Raw genomic sequence first — 17,556 nt, 5'->3', positions numbered from 1 at the left:
TTTACATGAGGGAAGAGAGTGAAGAAGGCTGCAAGAGGATAACCTAGCAAAAGAACTCCGATGTCCGAATGGCTGCCCTTCATGTCTTGCTTCATTACCCTACCATGTTAGATAAAGGGAAATTTAATTCCTTGAACAAATTAAGTAGTATTTAAATATGAAGATTACTTTGATAAAAGAGTTAAGCCATAAAGATTATCTTTCTTGAGAGTGATTTCTTGGGGAGACCTAAATACAACTTTTTCTCCTCCTTGGCCAGAATACTGACATTCCCTTAACACAACTGAGTACTTACAAGTAAAAGTGTGCTATTAGGCCATGGCAAAATAACAGATCCAGTATTCAAAATGCTTGAACAGCAAACACCCAACTGATCATTTACATTGCCTGAGTTTTCAAAACTTGAATGTGATAGAAAATGAGCCAGGTTTTTTCCTGTTAGAAGAAATTGTCTTTACCTGTTAGAAGAAAATGCAGGCAGCTTTAGGAAGGGCGTGAAACTTTTATGGTTATGAAGGCACTATTTAAATAGTCTAACATGCAACTTACAGGTGCCAACTCCCTAGCAAGGCTTAACTTAGACAAGTCCTCAATTATTCAACCACTAACAAAGTTTCTTTATTAATAAGAGATGCTTTTCAAAAAGAACCAGAGACTTTAAAGTGTTACATTAAATGCAAACTCTTCATCTGTTTCAACTGAGTATTTTTGGAGTGTGGAATAGAGTTGTCCACAGTTTTCACTTCTCATTAATCATTCTCGATTATGCACAAATGAACTCACAGAGACAAATTCAAATACCTATTTTGAAAAGTATTTACTTAGTTTAAATAAATTAATGGCAAATAAAAATTAAGCTACAATATATAGCCTGAATAGAAATGACTAGAACAAATACAACACAAGACTTGCTTTCTTGCATTAGTCACAAAGCATGTGACAATCTAGAAAACTTCAAAATCAATTATATTTCTTTGAAAAAGGGGTAACAGCAGTTACTGATACATCACAACTAATAAACTTATAATACAAGTTCCTGACATGCATTTCCTGAGTGAACCCAAATGATCATTTTTAAAAACAAGGAAGTTTTGACAGTTGAAGTAAAATAAAATAGTTCATGGCTTCTAACCAAAAAGTTTTGTTTTTTAAAAACCAAAAGAAAATTCAGAACAGTTTTGTAAGAGGATAAATTAAAGCTATGCTAACATATATAAAACTCTGCTACAGTCAATTAAGTATTATACAACTTTTCAAACTAAAGGAAAACAAATCAAAATATTAAAAAAAGATACTGTCTAATCTAAAAGTGTACTGGTTTCTACAAGTGTCAAAAACAGATTTGATGTAGTGCAACTGTCTATACTTGTGGTGCCTTTGAAAAAAGGGTGGGAAGGAGGGGAGAGAAGAAACTCGTTCTTGCTTTTGGAAGCAAAAGACATATTGGAATTAGAGAATAAACAGACCATGCAGTGCGTCACTCCACACTGCAGTCATTGGTGCTCATCTGCCAACCAAACATTTACTTAAGTCTCACTGTGGCAATCTCCTTAGGGTTCAAACCCAGAGTTAAGGCTGGTCTGCTAGAAAGGGGGGCACTATTGTCATTCAACCCCTTAGATCTCTAGATTTCCTTATGCCTGAATAAGGCCAAATACAGAATAATTAATTAAGCATTTCTTTTTCCAAAAGCAAATCAAGTCACTCTCCTTTCTTGCTAATTTATACTTTTTCTTATGGGAATGATTTTTTTCTAGGAACAGTGAACAGATGAACCACAGTTTATATCCAAAAAAATAAACTTGCCAAATGCTGCTGATACTAAAAACAGATTAGTTATCATGGGAGAAAAATAGATAATCTAGATTAAATTGCATATTCAAAGGAGCATATAAAATGTTTCTTAGCATTAAGTTTTTGTTATAGTACTACACTCGAGAGAAACATTAAGAAAAAATCCTTCCTGATTATCTTTAATGTGGTTAAAAACAAACACCTTTCACACAATGGTAATTAATATGAATTTGGTCTTACAAATTACAAAGTATTCTAATTTACCAAATTCCATATTTAGATTGGGGTGGTTCTCTTGTCCTTCTTCCTAACTTTGCAAATCCTTGAGCTAGGTGTGCTCACTAAGCTACCATTCACACCAAGGGTGTGACACCATCGTTACCATGCTACTCTATCAAGAACATTCTAACGTAAAATAGAAAAAAGTTAATATACATGTTGCTGTATTTTACAACGTTTGCAACAAACTGTAAACTAACATAGTTTGAACCAACAGTACCCTCAGTTATACAAAACAATTTCAGCACTGAGGATGGGTGATTCAAAAACACTAAAAGGAAGGCATCAAATTAGACTATGTCTTTTTCTCCTCAAAATATATTTTCAAAACTCAGAATTCAGAATACTGATACTTTCAGTAATTCCTTTGCTTGAGTTTCCCAGATTTTTGCTCAGAAATTGCTATTTATTATAAATGTTTTAAAAAATTCTTCATCTTAATGCAAATGACCAGAGCAGAAAAACTGTGACGTGGACAACAGGTTTGAAAACCCAACTCACTTAGCTTATAAATTTATAATGTAGTCCTGGAGGACAATGGTCTGTTAGTCTAGAGGTCCTTGAAAAATAAGTCTGATGTAGCCTTGTTCACCAGCCAACTGATGTGCACAAAAGGGACAGGCTGCATGAAAAGTATGAGTACCATGAGGAAGCGGGATCTGGGACCAATAGGCAGTTGTCTTTTCTGAACACACATGCCCACACGGGCTAAACGCATGGGTTGGAGGGCCGGCGTCCACATAAAATCCAGCTTCACATCCAAGCCACAGAGGAACATAGGGACCGACAGACCTACACATAGGACATTCACGATCTTTTCCATCACGTTCTTCTTTGTTCCCCCAGTTATGATAGCCATGTACATGGCCGCAGTTTAGATATACCCATGGTTGTTTTTCATCTACAACATCTTTCCTCTTCATACTAGGAAATGCTAGTGTGTTGAACCCTACAGGGCACTGAGGTCGTGCTGCATTGATTTCCTGTCTTAAAGCCTCCAAATGCTTCACAGTAGGAGTGTGGGAAAGGCCTTCTGCAGTACGCCATAGCAATGTTGCACCACAGAGGTCAATTAACGAGCCATCTTGTAACTGATTGGTTTCAATTTCCACCTAGAGAACACAAGAGTTGAAAAACATATTCACCACTCTGTTTTGGATTTTTACATAAGCGTTTTGGTTTTAAGTACTCCTTACTCAAGAAATGAGATTTCCTAGGATTTTCACTAAATATTTACGAAACGGACAGTAGTTATCAAAAATGTAAGTTTGAAAATCAAGGATAAAATATCAAACATTAACATATTTCTTTTTGGCCTTATGGTAAAGACAACTTATGATTAAAACACCTGGCTAATCAGTAAGTCTAATATTTTTAATGAGGTAAAATATGGTCAAAGATACACAGATGGCTGAAAAGATCAGAGTGCTGTTTAGTTTAAGAAAGCTTAGGTTTTAAAGTATATTAACATGATATGACAGAAGAATAAACTTTCAGAGTTTACCAATTTTTTTTTTTTTTTTTTGAGACAGAGTTTTGCTCTTATTGCCAGGCTGGAGTGCAATGGCGCGATCTCGGCTCACCACAATCTCCACCTTCTGGGTTCAAGTGATTCTCCTGCCTCAGCCTCCCGAGTAGCTGGGATTACAGGCATGCGCCACCATGTCCAGCTTATTTTGCATTTTTAGTAGAGACAGGGTTTCTCCATGTGGGTCAGGCTGGTTTCAAACTCCTGACCTCAGGTGATCTGTCCGCCTCGGCCTCCCAAAGTGCTGGGATTACAGGTGTGAGCCACCGTGCCCAGCTACTAAATGAAATATTAACATACTGACCTCTAATATAGAATTTGGTAGTCAGTGTTTGATAGTCTTAGTATTCTGCGTTGGCAACAGATTTAAGAGTTTTCTGGAACGTATGTAATGCATTCAGTTCAACTCATCCTATGTGTTTATTGTAGCTAATTAAGAAAATGCCATTCAGTATTTACCATTTTTCCTCTCTGCTGAGCTGATCTGGTTTCACGCAGGCTAAATACATTTCCACACACCGATATTTCTCTCCATATTCCAGGCTTGGAGTCTTCTGTGAACCCATTGCGTGGATGCATCACAAGAACACCATTAGTGGTCAAACCATCCATCTGCCCATCTGATGTCTTCCATTTGGCAGCCTTCTCCTAGTAGAAATAATAGAAGTGAGCTTCCAATTATGTGTAATTTGGAATGAAAGCTAGTATAAAAGAAAGCATCATTTAGAAAAAAGCTTTTTACCCCAAGAAAGATGTTTTTTGATGAGTCAAATCCTGCGGCATAAATCCGTGCTGTAAAGGGAGGATTCCGTTCACATATGATTCTACAGGCAAATCTTGATATAGTACTTTGTACTGACTGTGTATCAGAATTACTTTGACTTCCAGGAACTGTGTCAGTTACTACAAAATCAATGGGGCTTTCAGTCGACCGGCCAATCTGAGGGAAAAAAAATATCTATAAACCCATTCAAAGAACACAGTGGAAAATTCATTCAAGAAAGGCACAATAAGGAGAAAACATTAGGCCTCTGAAATTTCTAAAGTTGAAGCTTACCATACTTACCGTTGGGGGCATCTATACTCTTGAAAACTAATCAGACTGTCTCTGATGAAGTAATCACGTAGAGCGTGGAATTAAATGAGAACTTACAACAATATACGAAACCCTCAGGAAATGAAGAGTTCAGGAACGGCTGAAATTTCTAGATGGCTGCAGATTTTAATTTTAACCCTTTTGGATGGAAATATGTGTATCATGTAGATTTCTTCTCTTTAGAGATATTTAAAGAGATATTCTATTTATTTAACAGAATATAGTGAACATATATAAGTAAATATTTTAGGATGACTGCAGAACATTACACTATAAATACCATTTACATTAAGCTGAAATGCAGTGATGTCTTCAGGTGCTATAAGAGGTATACAAGACTGCTGATCCTTATGTCAAGGGCTTACATAGCCTTGCTTTGAGGTCTTATGTATACTTCATATATTTTCCTGTTTTTTTTCTGCCAGGTTGTCAGCTATCACTCCTTGTTTTTGGTCAAGCCTGTATCCAGAAACAAGCCCCTCTTTTAACTGGCTAGTCTTACTCTGTTATGGTTTGAGAAATCAAATAACCTACTTCAGAGAAAAGTATTTCAAAAGGTTCTGGTGAGAGCCTAAGGGATTCTCTAGGGAGCATAGAAAAGGAATTTCACTGCATCAACTTTGTGGCATTTATTTTATATATATACTCTTCCTGGTTCTTGGGGATATTTCAGAGAGACAAGGCTCCCAGATAAGAGTTCTGGATGGGTGAGGTGTCAGAGATTTCAAAACATCTTCAGAGGTACTAGCTAGTTAATAAGTTAATTGCATTTTCAAAGCTGAAAAGAAAAAAGGAAATCAATGGGTAGATGACAATAGTCACAAGTGTCACGGGACTTTAAAGCAAACATTTGGAAATTATCAGTTCATGAATGTATCTGTTATAAAGTAGTATCATAAAATTGAAGAATGTGGGTACTGAGAAAAAATACTGACCCTCTACAAAGATAAAGACTCTTACTCGTTACATATTTTAGCCTTAAGTTCCTCATATCAGCACACTTTCAGATAAACGTCTTTAGTGTTTTTGTCCAATTGTCAAGTATAAAGTCTTTATATTTAGATTGGATAGTTTTAGAGGGAAACTAGTTAACAAATACAGGATTGGATATTCCTTTTCTTTATTCTTAAAAATAAACATATCTTAAATGGCCTCAGATCTTTGAAACTAAAAATATTTCCCCAAACACAAAGGCTCTTTAAAGGCTAAAAGATATAGGCCAAGGATTGAACTAATACCCAGAATCAACAGAAGTAGCACTTATTTGGAAAAAGACTGTTCCAGAGAGCTAACATTTCAACTTGGTCTTGGAAGAGACTATTTAAGACACTGAAGCAATATTTGTAATGACAATGAGAAGGAAGAAACTTAAGTATCTATAAAGGGAAAAAAAACACCATGAATGTGATCAGATGCCAAAATCTGATTGTTACTAATTCTTCCCCTTTCTAACTGCTATTATTAGCATTAAAAATACAGCTCTTTTGTTACTCTCCCTCACCCTCATGAGAAAACTCAATGGTTCCTTATAGCTTATCCAAAATTTGTAGTTTATTATTTCTGATAATAGAAACTGACTCAAGATTTGCCTCCCATCTACCAATCCAGCCAAATTTCCTGCTATTTGTGTATACTAGCTACAAGTAGCTCATTCATCAATCTTTTACCATACTGTGTACTTCTTCTTTGCCATCTCTTTTGCTAGAATGCTTTTTTCTACTGGTTGCTGGCAAAAATTGTACTTAACCTGATAAAAAGATCTACATGAAAAGACACCAGTATAGTCTCTTCTCCATCTTTCTTCAACACAATCAATGTGCTTAAAATTTAGAGGGTCAGTACAGCACCTAGGCATGTAATCAGCTTGTAATGTCTCCCTTACTTCATAGTGCCAAACAACACATAGAGTTGGAACATCTGATGACTTGAACAACAAATGTTCTTGTTCAGTTTACAGGGTAGACAATCCTAGAATGTTTCTAATACAATTCCTCAAAGACTGGCTAGTTTATCAAGGTAGTTTCTGATACATCACAGTCTTTTTGATGCAGAAATGTTTGGATTTTCCAAAGGTATAATACCTGTAGAAAGGATATAATCAGTTTATGATACTGGGAAAAATTCTCTACTTTATGAAAAAGACAAAACTCAAAATGTTAAAACTTATTTAAGGGCCTTCATTAGATGGTGAAGACATTGTTTCAGAATTCAGGATGCCTGGTTTAATTTCAGTTTTGCCCTCAAGTAACTTTATCATCATTAACTCACAAGATTTCAGTTAACTTCATCTACAAAAGATAAGCGGTAAACAAAAAAATATAAGGTACTTTCTGAAGCTAAAATTCTAGCCTGTGACCAAATATCTTTTGGAGACACACACACACACACACACACACACACACACACATATTTATCTATATTTTATTAAAGAGACAAAGTCTCACTATGTTGCCCAGGCTGGCCTCAAGCTATCCTCCCACCTCAGCCTCCTGAGTAACTGAGACTACAGGCCTAGTAGCACCTCGATTTTTAAAAAAGCTAAGCTCATTCATTTTCACTGCTTGTCAGTGAAACAAAATGTAAAAAATCATCCTAAAGCTTTGTGTTAGGTTTTTCTTGGATCTAAACGTTAATCTTCATTAAAGATGTAATTTATTTTTGGTAAAAGAGAGGAAAACACAAATGCCCACATTCTAATATTAACTAGAGAAAAGAAATTCAGTATCTCATCTCATTAAAAGGGTTGAGCAGAGGGAGTGACTTCAAAGAAATATTTCACTATTGACTGAAATTAAATATATTTCCAGGCCTTTTCACTTTTATTTGCCTTGTAAAATAAAGAAAAATGGAAAAGTCCATGTGACAATAATTATAAAAGCAACATTATCAGATAATTTATGTTCTACGTAAGTTTGTTTTTAAAAAGCCTAAGCTTTGGAGAGCTCAATATTACGGGAGAAGATCAAGGATTCTATTTACATCTTTGGAATCGACTGTCCTAAAATCTACCAGTTTACAAAAATATCAGCACTGGATTGGTACAAAAAGTAAGAGAAAAATACTTTTATTGCATGAGTAGCACTGACCAAATATGTGCTGAGAAAAAGGTTTGATTTCACATAGATAATAAAATAGTTAGCAAGTGCCTGGATTGTTTATTGCCTAGAGAGGAAGGTGGGAGGTAGTGGTAGAAAAAGTCATAAATGTGTGCAGAATATTTATTGTTTTCTTTTTTGGATAATAGCTACTATTCACTAAGTGTCTTTACTAAGTACCTGGCACAGCGCTGAGTACCTGTACTAGATCATTTAAGCCTCTTAACAGTCATAGGGGAGAGTCTATTATCTGCACTTTACAGAGAAGGAAACTGAAGCATATAATGGCTATGTAATATTTACCAGTAATTCTTATTCCGGAGCCTATCTCAACTGTGCTAGACTGACTTCTATTTATGAGGGTTAGCAATCAATCTATATTTTAATAAAATACAATATAAATATATGATAATCCTTTATCTGATCTCAGCAAAACACACCAATAGATTTTTAACTTTTTTGTTTTTTAAGAAAAAAAATTTTAGATGTTATAATACCTGAAACATATCGGTGTTGCTGTCATGAGTATATTCAACCACCACAGTCTGGGCCCGAGATAAAGTATATGATATGCTATGCTGGTCCTTGTTGCTTATTGCCTAAGAATGAAAAAGTTAATAGCAAAAATTAGTAGGCAGGTCAATCCAATCAGATAATCTTTTCATTAAAAAAAGGGAAAACTATTTATCAAATACATGACATACTTATATATTTTCCCCCTGAAATTTAGAGAGGTTAATAACTCCTGTCAGTTGTGACAGTAGTTTCTTGGGTTGAATGGAGTATTGAAGAATATTCAGAAGCAGTTACAGAGTAAAAACATAATTTTCTTTCTTTCTTTTTTTTTTAAAGATGGAGTCTTGTTCTGTCGCTTAGGCTGGAGTGCAGTGGTGCGATCTCGGTTCACTGCAACCTCCGCCTCCCGGGTTCAAGTGATTCTCCTGCCTCAGCCTCCCAAGCAGCTGGGACTACAGGTGCATGCTGCCATCCGGCCTAATTTTTTTTGTATTTTTAGTAGAGACGGCATTTCACCATGTTGCCCAGGCTGGTCTTGAACTCCTGAGCTAAGGCAATCCACCCGCCTCAGCCTCCCAAAGTGCTAGGATTACAGGCGTGAGCCACTGCGCCTGGCCCATAATTTTCTTTTATCAAACCACTACATTCCCTTATTATTTTAAATTATAAAACAATCAAAACCAAATCCCACGTAAAAACAGAAAACAACAGTACTGCTCTGATAAGAAGAAAATGCAAAATCTTGCAAAATAAGAGGAATTTTATTTTTGAAGTCATTCAGAGAGCTATAAAGTTCACTCATAAGCCAAGTTAACTGGTTTTCTAACCATTTTGTGACTCTACAGATGACAAATGTTTGCCATATGCTGGGTAAGATACAGTAAAATGCATTTGGGATTTGGTCCCAGGAGATAAAAGAAAAAATTCTTTAAAAAACAAAAGAAACATTCATAGAATGATTAAACATTACCAAAGGAAAGGGATGTAATGCTTATGACTGTGTTTCTGACTTTATCTCAAACTAAAAACATTGCTAAAAAGAACTTTTCAGTTTTGTTTTCAAGTGTTTTCTATGTATATGAGTTGAAGATAATATCAAAGAAGGGGAAAAATCTAGTCATCACACAAAGGAAGTAGAAATGGGCTGCATAAAAAGAAAATAGACACAAAGAAGAGAATAATTATATACAGCAAAGAAGCTGAATGAAAAAATCCTTCTTAATTAGAAGTTTGGCATCATAAGCTTTTACTTAGTTTCAATTTGCAGCTAATCTGTAATAGATAAAGCCTTGAAACAACAGCTTTAAGGTTGTCAAATTTCCAAATATCTACAAACAGAAGACAGAAATACCCTATTTCCAAATACAGAGACTATACTAACGACTCAGCTTTATCAAAGCTTAATACTGCCACTTTTGCTTCTGATTTTTTTTTTTTTTTTGTGACAGAGTCTCACTCTGCTGCCTAGGCTGGAGTGCAGTGGCACTAACTCAACTCACTGAAACCTCCGCCTCCCAGGTTCAAGTGATTCTCCTGCCTCAGCCTCTTGAGTAGCTGGGATTAAAGGTGGCATGCCACCATGCCCGGCTAATTTTTGTATTTTTAGTAGAGATGGAGTTTTGCCATGTTGGCCACGCTCGTCTCGAATTCCTGACCTCATGATCCACCCTTCTCGGCCTCCCAAAGTGCTGGGACTACAGGCGTGAGCCACTGTGCCTGGCCTGCTTCTGATTTTTTTAAGGAATTAAACTACAGATACGATCGAGGCTGCCTACATGTCCCTCCCAATTCCCTTTTCTCCACAGAGGTATCCAACCTCAAGAATGCAGTGTAGATCATTTACATGCATGTTTTACATATTTCTTTCTACACATTTAGGTATTCATAAATACTATCTAATTGTTTTACAGGTTTTAAACACACACACACACACACACATTTTAAGAGACCAGTTTTCGTTATGTTGCAGAGGCTGAAGTGCAGTGGCTATTTACAGGCAGGAAAACGGCACACTACAGCTTTACCCTGTGCTCAAGTGATCTTCCTGCCTCTGCCTCCCAAGGAGCTGGGACTAATAGGCATGTGCCACTGGTTAAACAGCTGACTTTTCAATGAAATAATTACTCAGTATTTTGAAAATTAATTCTTAGTGGCTAAAGAGATTTTAAAACATTGGTTTTTTTGTGCTTTGAAATTGTAATCTTTGTTTGTTAGTTATTAAACCTACTCTTAGACTGAGAATAAAAACTATGTCTAGTTAAGTTTGGTTCTCACTGGTCTAGAACTCAGGGTTTTACCTACTCATCCCAGATGACTGCCAGACTAAATGCTTAACTTTCATCATGACCTCACAAATACATTCCTCCAAAATTTAAAGAGGAAAGAGTCAATCTTTTTTCCTTTTTTTTTTTTTTAAATTGAGACAGGGTCCCACTCTGTGACTCAGGCTACAGTGCAGTGGCATGATCTCAGCTCACTGCAGCCTCTGCCTCCACAGCTCAAGTGATCCTCCCACTTCAGCCTGCCAAGGAGCTGGGACTTCAGGGCATGTCACCATGCTTGGCTAATTTTTTGTGTGTTTGGTGAAGATGGAGTTTCACCATGTTGCCCAGGCTGGTCTCGAACTCCTGAGCTCCAGTTATCCGCCCACCTTGGCCTCTCAAGCGCTGGGATTACAGGTGTGAGCTACCGCATCCAGCCAAGGGTCAATCTGTGATCCCTAAGATTCTTATTGCCTAGTAAAGATGAAAGATGAAAAGGAGATAAGAATGAAAACATGAGGGCATGGCAGAGTAAAATAGGAAGAAAAGTACAGAATATGGTATTATAGAGGTAGGGATTAGAAATATTTTCCCTGGGCCAGGCGCGGTGGCTCAAGCCTGTAATACCAGCACTTTAGGAGGCCAAGACGGGCGGATCACGAGGTCAGGAGATTGAGACCATCCTGGCTAACACGGTGAAACCCCGTCTCTACTAAAAACTACAAAAAACTAGCCGGGCGACGTGGCGGCGCCTGTAGTCCCAGCTACCCGGGAGGCTGAGGCAGGAGAATGGCGTGAACCCGGGAGGCGGAGCTTGCAGTGAGCTGAGATGCGGCCACAGCACTCCAGCCTGGGTGACAGAGCGAGACACCGTCTCCAAAAAAAAAAAAAAAAAAAAAAAAAATTTTTCCCTGATAGTGCTTTTCAACCAGAGGTAGTATTCGCTGTCTAAGGGGCATCTGAAAAAATTTTGTGCATTTTTTGGCTGTTACGAGGATTTGCAGGCTCAAATGGCATTTTGTGGGTGAAGGACCCTTAAATGTCCTGTAGTATGTGGGAAAGTCCTGAACAATGAAAAAGTGGCACACCCAAAATGTCAAGAGCACTCCTGGGGGAGACACTATAAGAAGCTCCTCAGATTGAATCAATCTGAGGTTTACTTCCACCACCTGCTTAGCATATTCCTTCTCTCCAAAGGAGCAAAAAGAAACTGTCCCCTTTCTGCACTAACTGGTTCCCAAACAGTAACAGAGGAGTCCTAGTCAAGGCCTAAGGATTCTTTCACAAATCAAACTGGATATAAAACAAAGCTGAGAAGCCAGTTACCTTCAGACACTGAAGCTGTGACCTAAAACCACATCATATGCCAATTTTTCTGTCTCTTGTTTATTTAACTTATAAAGATATGCTTCAGATGGTATAATATTAATGTACATTCTAGGGCTACTTAGCTAAAGATACAGGTACTTCCAGGAGTCAAAGAACTCTTTGTAATTTTTCTTATTTGCTCATTACAATATCAAATTCTTTACAACATAAAGTCTGTGTTATAAAATTGGAAACAGACAAATTCACAGAAAATATAAAGATGTGAAATTTCCCCTCCTTGTCTGTCGCTCTAGGAAAAGCCCAAGTATCCTGAAATGGTGGTCCAGCTTCTGGAAATTTTGTTAGAAGAAGACGATGCAGCTAGAAGCATGAAATAGGCTGGGGGTGGGGAAGCTATATTGTAGATGCAGTTGGATATTGCTTTTGTAACTTTGATTCAATTTAATAATTATTGAGGTCTACTTTGTGCAAGGTACTATGCTAAAATATATGAAGTTATAAACCAAAAATGAATACAACCAACACACAGAATCTTAGGTAGACTCTTAGTTTAAAAATTAGCTCACCCAAACATGCTTCTAATACCTGAATACACATATTACACATCACATTCTTCATCCAGCCCAGGGAGGCTCCTCTAGTAACAGAGTGGGAACTTTCCACTTCTCAGGGCAGACAGCTGCCTAATTCTAGGTACTAGATAAAGCCCTGTCCCCCACCCCACCTCTTTTAATAAGGAAAGAGAATATTTCCTTCTAATTTCCACCCACTGATCCTGGTTTGTCTTTTTTTTTTTTTTTTTTTAAGTCCAATTCCCATTCCATATGGCGGCTTTTCAAATACCATGTCTCCAAAGTCTCTTCTCCAATCCAAACAAAAGGAAATTTCTGAAATAGAAATGTGAGGGGAATGCTAGAGAATATAAACAACACATAAAAGTCTTTCAATTTCTCCAAGTTAATTTATGTAGCTTTTTTTACCTTTGCAGCCTGAGGAGTACAAGCAATATGCACAGTGCTGGGCTTCACCCCATTTGCCTTAGGTCTTTTAAACAAAGCAAATCTACTTTTCCTCCTTCCTCTATCGCCATTTGGGAGAGACCCATTATACCTGATGGGGGGAAAAAAAGTATAGGTGATCTCTTGCAAGAACTGCACAATTATAAAACAAATGTTTGACTTTGCCTTGCAGAATCAATTCCCAATTAATTATCTATTAACACATTATAATTATTTAAAATTCCTTTCAGCAACTGTTGATCTTCATACCAGGTGCCAGTGTGTGAAACAAAATGAGATTCTTTTTCTGGCTTCATTCCAAGTCACAGAGAACCTTTTGGATTATACACAGATTCAAGTTATCTTTATTTTTTTCCTTCCCTCTTTTATGGAAGATAATTAAGAGCTGATTAATAGCATGTCTGACTCCTTATGACTCATTCTGTTTTTTTAAGGTGAATTGTTTGCATGTGCTAATACAACCTTTAAAAAGTATAGTATGTATTGTTTAAAACACAATCTCCTTTATTTGTGAACCAAACACTTTAAACAGCTGAACTTTTGAAGTAAGGAATTTTTAGACTTGTTAAGTCTTAGCTACCTGAATGTACAAATGCACTCTCATTATATTAGCAGAACCTGTCCAATAGACATGTTTGCTAAGTAGTAAACATACTTTTGTTTTTCAGATCTTATGAACATTTCTCCATAACATGTACACATACACACAGACACACGTACATCCTAAAGGTAAGCAAGTACTAAACCAATGGAAAAAAGTTAAAAATAAAATAAAAATATTTGGGTGTTTACTATATACCAGGCACTACTGAATGTTATCCCACGCACATTACCTCACTAAATCTACCCTTGCAAAAATTCTACCAGATTGAAATCACTGTCCCCATTTTTACACGTTAGGAAACAGACTCAGAAGAATTATATTCTGAAGTGACACAGGCAAAGCCAGAATTTGAATTTAAGTATGTTTGTCATGTGGTTATGTCATTTTTTACTGCTTCATTGAGGCATAAGCAGTAGCTTAATAATAATCTTTCCTCATTCACTGTCCACCTCCCCTGCCCCCACCCCCTGATAAATCTTTGGTTTGATGATCTACCATATGTCAATCTAGGGGGAAATGAAGCAGGGAATAGGGACAGTTTTGAGGTTGGAGGAGGAGTGATTATAAAATGGCCTGTAATTGTGGCTGGCAAGAAGAGACTTTACTCAATGACTGCCATATATAGAAACTACACTGACTCTTTACAAAAAAATAAAACACTTTGTATTGGAGAAAGCCCTTGGTAATGTTGCTAGCCTTGCTGTAAGTCCAAAGTACAGCCCCTTAGCTAATAATTATTTTAGCTGTTCTAGGCTTTATGTTGCCACCAGCCCTACTGTCAATTCCTCACTGCCCCTTAACTACTGTCCCCTGAGTTGCATGACTCATCCCACTTCTGGATCTCACTCTTTAGTCCCACATTGTGTTCCTGTAGTTCAAAGCTCTTTTCTAAGTAGCAATAGCATGAAACCTTGTCTAGCTTCACTTCGAGAGGGTTGAGAAGAAAAAGTATTTGCATTTTAGGACACCAAGTACCAGACACAGAGACAATTACTGTTGCTAATGATTAACTGAGGAACCTATAGGCTAAGACTGGCAGTTTAAAACCATAAGCTAAATTTTAAACTATTCTTCAAATGACTCTCAAATTTCCTGCTAGAAGAATTTAATCTGGAAAAGTTTTTGGTAGTTAAGAGCTGTTTGTCACTGATACCATTAAAATCTATGTGATTTGAAGTTCTAATACTGAAATTACTATGTTAAATTCATCATCTTTTAAAGTTTTGTTTCTGAGAAAAGAATTTTAAGTCTCAAAGGGCCTTAGAAGATCTTGTCTAATTGTCATTTTTACAGAGGAGGAAACTAAAGCCCAGGATGGATCAGTGACGTGCCCAAGGTCACACAGCTAGCAGTGCTGGAACAAGCACTGGATTCTAAGATTCCTAACATCTAGTCAAGCTCAGTAACTCCACATGATTTCCCCAGTTTCTCTAACTCTCTCATTTGAAACAACACATTCTCACTTTAACCTGACTCTCAAACATACTGCAATATCTCGAGTTGCTTTTTAGGCAAAAGCAGAGCAACAGCAGGGGGAAAATAAAATTAGCAATTTTCTTTTTTCTTATTTTTTTCGAGATGGAGTCTCGCCCTGTTGCCCTGGTTGGAGTGCTCGGCTCACTGCAACGTCCTCTTCCTGGGTTCAAGTGATTCTCCTGCCTCAGCCTCCCAAGTAGCTGGGATTACAGAAATGCACCACCACGCCCAGTTAATTGTTGTATTTTTAGTAAAGATGGGGTTTCATCATGTTGGCCAGGCTGGTCTCGAACTCCTGACCTCAGGTGATCCACCCACCTTGGCCTCCCAAAGTGCTGGGATTACAGGTATGAACCACTGCACCCAGCCTAAAATGAGCAATTTTCTAGTTTCTGAGATCTCTAGTTAAGAAAAGCTAATACTGTGTCTCCACTTTGATAGTTACAAGTTTAAGTGGAACAAATTGAAATAATTTGGAATAACAGAATCATCTATTCCTCAATCTTCAGGCTCTATTTCTGTGAGTTACATGGATGAAATTACTTTAGGAGCTAACAAGTAGCTAGGTCCTGGGCTTTAGAGGCATTATGCTGTCACCATACATATATACAACTCCTTTAACCAAAATGTACAGCACAAACCAATAACTACCTTAGATGGGCAAAAGAATAAATGAAGACTAACCTACATGAAATGATTTAAAGCAGGCAAGGGAAAGGGAATTTTTGGTAAAGTCAGCTGAGACAAAACATGGGATAGGGAAGACAAATGGAATGACTGTAACAGTGGACAAATACACTTTTCATTTCATTTCATTTTTATCTTTTTTTTTTTTTTCCTGAGACAGAGTCTCACTCTGTTGCCCAGGCTGGAGTACCGTGGCGCAATCTCAGCTCACTGCAACCTCTGCCTCCAGGGTTAAAGCAATTCCCCTGCCTCAGCCTCCCAGGTAGCTGGGATTACAGGCATGCGCCACCACGCCCGGATAATTTTTGTGTTTTGTGTAGAGACGGGGTTTCACCATGTTGGCCAGGCTGGTCCTGGCCTCAGGTAATCTGCCTGCCTTGGCCTCCCAAAGTGCTGGGATTACAGGCGTTAGCCACCATGTCCAGACTTTCCATTTCATCTTTAAGAAACTTTGCCCTCTTTGCAGGTAAGGGTGAGACAAAGTTTATGTCATATTTGAGTGCTTTTAAACAATAGCATGAATATAAGAATTAAAAGAGTTTCCTGATTTGGTAACACTACCAATTCCAAAAAAAAGTACTTATAGCCTAGATGCCAAAGTTAGCATATATTATTAAACTGTGTGTCTTATCAAATGGAGAAACCTTACCCTAAGACAATGAGTTCACCATATTTTACTGGTGCTTTAGATGGATGATTTTCTTGATCAGGAGAAAACATGAGCTTGGCTGTCTTTCTCAAATCTTTGTTCACTGGTCAGGAGCCTTGGGACACCTTTTGCATTATTTCCTAGAGGGGAAAAGTTTTCATTAATAATGTGAACAATTCATTTCAGTTTAAATAAAGATGTTATTTTCCAGCAGTCCTCTTGAACACAATATTATGCAAAGCATCACATGGTATATACATTTTATGGGACACTTTGCCCAATAATGATTATATATTTTACAAAACTGTTTAAATGAGTAAAAAAGGCAAATTTGAAGACTTCCACTTACAGAAGCATACAGCAGATAATACTTTTGCCTAATATATCCCAGACTCGGAGCTAAAGAAGGCAGCAACCTAGAAATGCCAACTGGCACAGACAAAGCCACAACAAAAGCTTGCTCTCCCTAGCCAAAGAAACAAGAAAGGGACAGCCTGGCAAGATGGAAAACTTTTGACAGTAACTGCTCCACTCCAGCCAAACCCAGTGAACAGTTTTGCCCCACCACCACCCACACCAACGAAAGCTAAGTGAGGAGCCTTGACTTCCAGCTCATAAACCATAGTGAGGAGCTCCAATGCCATACTGGGGCAATGTCAAAGTAGGCCAAGTAGGGAGCCAGTGGTGTCAAGCTAGACTTCTAGACTAAGCTAGACCAGGCATGCCCCAACACCCATCCCAGTGGTGTCAGCTAGACTTCTACCCCCCACCCACCAAAAACAAGAAGGATCCTCTTCCTGATGCGTCAGTAGAGGCTGAGTAGGGACCCTTGACTTCTACATCCACCTGGAAGTAATGAGGCACCCCCTATGACCTTGCCAAAGCAATGTCAATAAAAGCCAGTGGAAACAGAAGGTTTAGATAATATCCAGAGTCTAGGAACATAATATGAAAATACCTAGTTTTAACAGAAAATCACTCATCCTAGCAAGAACAATATTTAAACAATACAAAACATAGGCTGGGTGCAGTGGTTCACGCCTGTAATCCCAGCACTTTGGGAGGTCGAGGCAGACGGTTTGAGACCAGCCTGACCAACATGTAGAAACCTTGTCTCTACTAAAAACACAAAATTGGGGGGGGGGGCGCGCACAAGATGGCCAAATAGGAACAGCTCCAGCCTCCAGCTCCCAGCGTGAGCGACACAGAAGACAGGTGATTTC

General features: G+C 37.8%; 1 protein-coding gene across 2 annotated transcripts in view; it reads right to left on the bottom strand.

The window, feature by feature from the left end:
- Positions 1-790: 790 nt before the first annotated feature.
- The window catches only part of PELI1 (pellino E3 ubiquitin protein ligase 1), a 67,919-nt gene continuing 51,153 nt past the window's right edge, over positions 791-17,556 (bottom strand). The window contains exons 2-7 of one of the 2 annotated variants that reach the window (XM_011945309.1): positions 16,334-16,473; positions 12,879-13,008; positions 8,290-8,391; positions 4,344-4,541; positions 4,061-4,249; positions 791-3,185 (exon numbers count right to left, since the gene is read on the bottom strand). In XM_011945309.1, coding sequence (XP_011800699.1) covers positions 2,619-3,185; positions 4,061-4,249; positions 4,344-4,541; positions 8,290-8,391; positions 12,879-13,008; positions 16,334-16,404 — 1,257 coding nt within the window. In that variant the 5' untranslated portion in view covers positions 16,405-16,473 and the 3' untranslated portion in view covers positions 791-2,618. The remainder of the gene's footprint in view (positions 3,186-4,060; positions 4,250-4,343; positions 4,542-8,289; positions 8,392-12,878; positions 13,009-16,333; positions 16,474-17,556) is intronic. The other variant, XM_011945310.1, reaches the window with a different exon arrangement.

Source organism: Colobus angolensis, unplaced genomic scaffold (assembly GCF_000951035.1).
Source record: "Colobus angolensis palliatus isolate OR3802 unplaced genomic scaffold, Cang.pa_1.0 Scaffold24, whole genome shotgun sequence".
Taxonomy (NCBI): domain Eukaryota; kingdom Metazoa; phylum Chordata; class Mammalia; order Primates; family Cercopithecidae; genus Colobus; species Colobus angolensis.
The sequence above is the reverse complement of the archived record's forward strand: the minus strand, read 5'-3'. Positions and strand labels throughout refer to the sequence as shown.